Source organism: Scardinius erythrophthalmus, assembly GCF_964197995.2.
Source record: "Scardinius erythrophthalmus genome assembly, chromosome: 8".
NCBI classification, from domain to species: Eukaryota; Metazoa; Chordata; class Actinopteri; order Cypriniformes; family Leuciscidae; genus Scardinius; species Scardinius erythrophthalmus.
The window spans coordinates 2,625,538-2,631,824 of NC_138228.1; the positions used below are offsets into that span (position 1 = coordinate 2,625,538).

The 6,287-nt window shown below is 34.7% G+C and overlaps 1 protein-coding gene across 2 annotated transcripts in view; it reads right to left on the reverse strand.

Moving 5' to 3' along the window:
• Positions 1–674, reverse strand: part of pepd (peptidase D) — a 152,805-nt gene extending 152,131 nt beyond the window's left edge. For both annotated transcript variants that reach the window (XR_014030587.1, XM_081371953.1), the window contains exon 1: positions 574–674. Coding sequence is in view for 1 of the 2 variants with exons in the window: in XM_081371953.1 (XP_081228079.1) it covers positions 574–590 (17 nt within the window). In the remaining variant the exon portion in view is untranslated. The remainder of the gene's footprint in view (positions 1–573) is intronic.
• Between the last annotated feature and the right edge of the window lie 5,613 nt (positions 675–6,287).

Here is a 6,287-nt window from a genome sequence, read left to right on the forward strand (position 1 = left end):
GTCCATTATAAAATTAGAAAACAGAGTGCGTTTTATTGACATTTTGACAGACTACTGAAACATGTGTAGCGTTACTTCAGTACAAATACACAAACAGCACAGGATAACTGAAATGAACTGCAAAAAGCGATTAAAAGTGTTAAACTTATAAGGAAACGATGACCAGTCATATCTGAAATATACATTTGGATATATTTAACCTAAAACTTTGGTGATAAAACAAAGTTCAGACATAACTGGTCAACATTCACCTAACGTTAGCTAGCTAACATCGCCGATGTACCATGGTATTACTACAGTACATTTTTGTAAGGGAACGTAACTTACACCACATAAAATAAAGTAGCAGCAGAGTATATTCGCAAACATAGAAACAAAAACTGTAGCAGCTACGTCAATTAAAGAAGACAAACGTCTGCAAAACATCTGCCAGAAACCTTAAATACAACGCTTCTACATGTAAACACCGCGCTCCGCGCATGCGCAGGAGCAAACGCCTCTGCATGCGTATACTGTTGTGTGATTATGAATACAACAAATATCCCAAAGTAAACTAAATCACTGGAAACTCACTGCTGTGATGATGCCATGCTTCTGTTGCTCAGCTGAGAGATTCAGTCATGTGATCAAGAGCAGCTGATCACTCCCTGCGCGTGCACACTACGCGATCACATGACCGCGCTTTTTCCGCGTGCGTGTGAGTGAGACCAAACCCACTGAGATTAGATACTGCAGACTCAGAGATTTTATCCAACAAAAACACATTAAACCTTGAACATAGAGATATAGTGCAATGTGATTTAGCATATTTGGAAAAAAACGGAGGATAACTGTGAGCCACGTGGCTCTCTTCAAGTGTAAGTACCAAACAAACACCCCCCCCGACACAAGATGTTGAATTGGTATTTGAATTAGACTGACAGACAGAAGAATTGGACGAATTCAAAGAAACTAGATTTTTTTTAGGCCAAAACTAAACATAAATAGCCTAACATTATTGATTTGGTCTAATCTATCTTGTTTATTTATTCCTCTAATTTGTAAAATGCATATTTGTGTCATCTAATTAGACATTTCTTTACGGTTCAGTACAGTCAACCTCTTTAATGTTGTGATACAGCACCACAAAATGTCAGTTACATTATTTTTAAGATAATATAGTCAACATTAACATTTCATGATGTCAAAAATGTAGAGTAGATTCTGGAATTAGGTTTTATTCCAATGCAATGTTTAAGTAGTTAATGTATAATTAAATATAACAGGGATTGATTTAATATAAACTTCTATAGGCCTACGTGGGATTTCAAGCTCTGATATGAATATAATGTTGTGTGTGATGATATATTTACGAATTATATTGAAAAATGAAAATGCTTTACACAACAGCTGCATTTACGGTCAACTGCACAATTCGTCAGTCAACTTTATTCTGTAAAAATGAATCTGGTTTAATGTAATAAAGGATGCAGCAACAAGAATATAGCAGATCATGATAAAAAAGACTCTGAAGGGAGAACTTGACCTACAAAACCTTCACATCCCCAGTCAAATATATATATTTTTTATACTACAAAGAACATAGAAAGTAAGTTCAAATTCAAATGTAGTTCTTTATGCGATTTCAGATGCAGCATCAGATGACCTTTGAAATGACCTTTCGCATCATCCTCTCTCTGTTGATGTCATATTCAGCCTTCTCGGTTGTCTTTTGTTGGGAGTAAAGCATTCAATAAACCATAACACAAAGGAATGAGCAGAGCAAAACCATCTGTTAAAATGAGTTTTCATCTTTCATCGGTTCATAATTCCTCTGAATTCCTTCAAACCCGAGAGAGGTATTTTCTGTGACACAATTACAAGTTTCTCTCCTCAAGGAAATTAAAAGACAACTTGAAGATGGCACAGTACAATCTATTGCTGTATTATCCCTCCTTTTATCATTTAATCCTTTCAGGATGCGTCCCTTTACGTCAGGGTTAGATTTGTGGATCTTATCATCAGCTTTTCTTCAGCCCCAAACTCTAAAATAATAATATAACAACAGCAGAAAAAAACAACAACACATGATTGTGTTTGTCTCACATTCCCTACAGATGTTGCATTACCGGTCTAATAAAAGTCTGTGAGAAACGGATGCATTTAAGCAAAAATCTCATCCTGCTGTCCTTTGTCTAATGTTTCTCATGACAGAAAACCAACCGCATGATTCCATCAGGGATGAGTTTGCATTCAGTTTCCTCGATATGCTGGTAAGCACTTTTTTCTCGTGGTTTTTAAGGAGTCCTGTGGCTTTGATGTTGTAATTGCATCCACATAATCTGGCTGATTAGCTTTTCCTGTGTCTCCGTCCAATCAGAGCGTCTTTCTCAAGGTCTGTCTGTAAATAATGAAGCCACTGTCCTTCACTGCCCTGTTTTACATGCAGATACACATGCATGCTGTTTTATGCTGTCATCTTTCTCTGCATTATTCTGCTTTTAGTCAGCATGAAATCAGTATGAATCCTGTTTACTCTCTAAATATATCTTCAAAGTAAAGGCCAATGGTTTTTTGTTTGTTTCTTTTGCTCTTATTTTTCAGAATTTGGATGGACCGTTTTGATTTTGTGTATATCTAATATGGCTCAATTTCAATTGGTCAATATCAGTGTTATTTCAGTATCAATGAGATACTATAATAGTTTTTAATATTTTTAAATCAATTTTTATTTTTATATTTTCTGTTTTCATTTTAAGTTTTGTTAAAGTTTAAGTAATTTATTGTGATTTTAGCAATATGTTTTAAAAATATGTCTGCTGTTTTTTTTTATTTTTTTTTATTTAAAGGTATAGCGGAGGATCTTTCCGAATTTTAGATTAGACCCGCCCTCTCCACTTTTTGAAAAGTTTCATTGATTCACCAGAATGATTGACAATTAGGAGGACCAATAGTATAGGTGATCCACCCGGAAGTAAAAAATCCTCCGCTATACCTTTAATTTGAGTTATTTTAGTACATCAAATTAAATAAAATTTAAATGAGAAAGGTTGCCTATCTTCTAAAATAAGTTTAAGTTTTTCTATTTAATTTTATCTCAGGTAACGTTAATTTTTTCTCAAGTAATAAAAATGTTTTTAGTTACAGTATTAGTTAACTATAACAACCCTAGTATGTATGTATGTATGTATGTATGTATGTATGTATGTATGTATGTATGTATGTATCTATCTATCTATATTTAAAAAAAAAATACATAATAATAATAATAATATTCTTATATATATATATATATATATATATATATATATATATATATATATATATATATATATATATATATATATATATATATGTGTGTGTGTGTGTATATGTATATGTATATGTATATATTAGGGCTGTGAAAAGATTAATCGCGATTAATCGCATCCAAAATATTACATAATATATGTGTGTGTGTACTGTGTATAATTATTTTGTATATATAAATACACACACTTGCATGTATATATTTAAGTAAAATGTGTTATTTATATATAAAATATTTATATATAATATAAATTATATATAAATAAATACAGTATATACATGCAAATATTTCTTAAATACATGCATGTGTGTGCATATATATATATACAAAATAATTATACACAGTACACACACATATATTATGTAATATTTTGGATGCGATTAATCGGGATTAATCTTTTCACAGCCCTAATATATACATATATAAATATATATAATAGAATATTATTATTATTATGTATTTCTTTTTAAATAGACCCTTATTAGATTTTCATCCACATTCTGAAAAATAAGAATTTAGGGGGAAAAACAACGATTTGCATTTTTTTTTTAGGACAGTAAAATTACACCACTATCAGCTTTTTAGTGATCAGTATGAGCCCTTGAAAAGCACAGATCGGTTAACCACTAGTATGCGGTCTGACTGGGATTATATTCAACCCCAAACCAGGTCCACCTCAAACCCTGCAGTGCATTAGGAATCGTCCAGCATCTGAACTCTGAGTCTGAGTGCATGAGCTCACGACAGAATGCTTTTATCATCTCTCCACATGGGTCTGTTCTGGACGCCAGCTGCACTTTCATCATCATAAAGCTCCTTCTCTGCATCTCTTAAGGTCATCGGCACCTGCAGAGCGCTACTGGAACAGAGGGATTCATGACGCATGCAAGTATAGCACTATCACTGTTTGTGCAATATGCAAAATATTTTTCTGTATAGTACTTTCCCTGGTTTCACAGACGAGGCTTGAGTCTAGTCTCTGACTTAAATGCATGTTCGAGCTGTTTTAACTTAAAGCAACTTGCACTGACTTATCTTAAAGTCCCCCTGTGGTGTAAGTCCAGCTTTTAATGTTGTTTATGTGTCTATGTGGTGTTTTTAATATGCTTTAAGACAAACCATGTGTAAATTCATAAGTCGACACCATTGCTGAGTATTTCCTCCTTAAAACTGCAGTGAACCAAAGACAGTCTCAAAAACACGCTTTGAAAGATCAGATCAACGTGTGATCGTCAACAGTGGATCTCTGAGCTGAGAGAGTGGAGGCGGGGTTCATTTGCATATTCATAGAACCGCGCATACTAAATGAGGCAAGGGTGTCGAGTTACATTCAAGATACTTTAAGGCGTGAAGAATTCTTTTCAAGGAATAAAACTCATTTTGGTGATCAGTAATGAGTTTTAGGGATAAAATGATTGACTACAGGGGGACTTTAAAACTGTTTTGTCTGAAGATGCCCACACCAGTAATGTTTTCTTTCTAAGGCACATTTATTAAAGCTACTTAATTGAACTAAGCCCTAATCCTGGCCTAATCCATTTTTCATGTTATTTAAAAATTTTCTAGTGATAAAGTATTTGTGTTTATTCTTACAATTCAATTAAAATTACAAGAACCCCTCAAAGGATATGAAGCACCGGACGGAATCCTTGAAGGTTCTATATAGAACCTTTTCTTCTAAAAGTGATGCAACCACATAGCAACACCCTGGCAACCATCAACAAACAAAGTGTAAACATGTCATCTGCACTACAGTGATGTCCAGCAGTAAATGTGAACGTGCTGTTTGTCGGATGTCTTCACGCTGGAAACTGATGGAGAAAACTAGAACAGCGTTCACTGTGTTTCTTCTCTCGACACACACACACACACACACACACACACACTCACTCATGCGGGAGAGAAGACTGTCTGGTTCAGTGTTGCTCACGAGGGTTTGCTGGCTTTGATATAGAGTCTCAAGGACTCCTTTGATATTAAAGCATCTCCAGCAGCGTAAGAGTCCCCGTCTCCTCTGGACACGTGCGGCATGTCCAAACTTCTGATTCTGCTGTATGGAAAGCATGAGTCTGGTGTTTGAGAACATGTGGATCACAGCTGCGTTTCTGCCGTGATCAGGACAAACAGCTGAAGCTTCGTCTCAGACATCTGTGTGAGATACGAAGACCCTCTGAAACCGGCATGAAGCTTCTTTCCAGTGTCTCAAAAGTCACGGAACGGCATTTACCGACTTTATGTCTGTGAAAGAAAGGACATTCAATGAGAAGAAAAAGTTCTTGATTTTATGCACAAAGAATTGATTTGATGGTGTAAAGAGTCTCTATCATTCACAAGAAGACCTGGAAGAAGTCTATTGTGAATTGAATTCATGTTGACTTTAACATCTTAAAAGCAGAAAGAGATTTAATAAAAGAGGTCTCGGTCAAGCATTTACTTTAAAGAGCCGTGTAACACTCAGGGTGTCACATTATTAACATTGATTCAATAAACTGTTGGACAAATGAACAGTTTAATTTCATTTTAAAGCTGAAAGGTATTTTATGTTTCAGGACACACTCGTCTAATTCCTCCAGGAAGTTTTTATCCCATCGCACTGGATGGAAGATCCTGAATCTCAGGCTGTGAACGGAGGTAAGAACCGAGTCTTGTTTTATGTTTATGAAAAAATAACCATGGTAATATTTAATGACATCAATGCTTTTCTCTAAATCTTATTTCAATTTGTTGCATGTGACATTATGGTGCTTTGGGCCTTGTTCGACTATAGGCTTTAAATCATTTACTTGCAATTTTTTTGCCACATGAACACAAGCTTGATTTTCTCAAGCTTGATCCAAATCCTCTTAGAAATCCGGTTAAAATCTGATATCTGTTGGTGCGTCTGATTTCATGTGTTTTTTCCTTTTGATAAACAACAAACCCACAGAAAAACACATTTCACATTGTTTTTAAAGTGGTGTCACAAATGTGGATTTGGAAACTGTCATCATGAAAATGA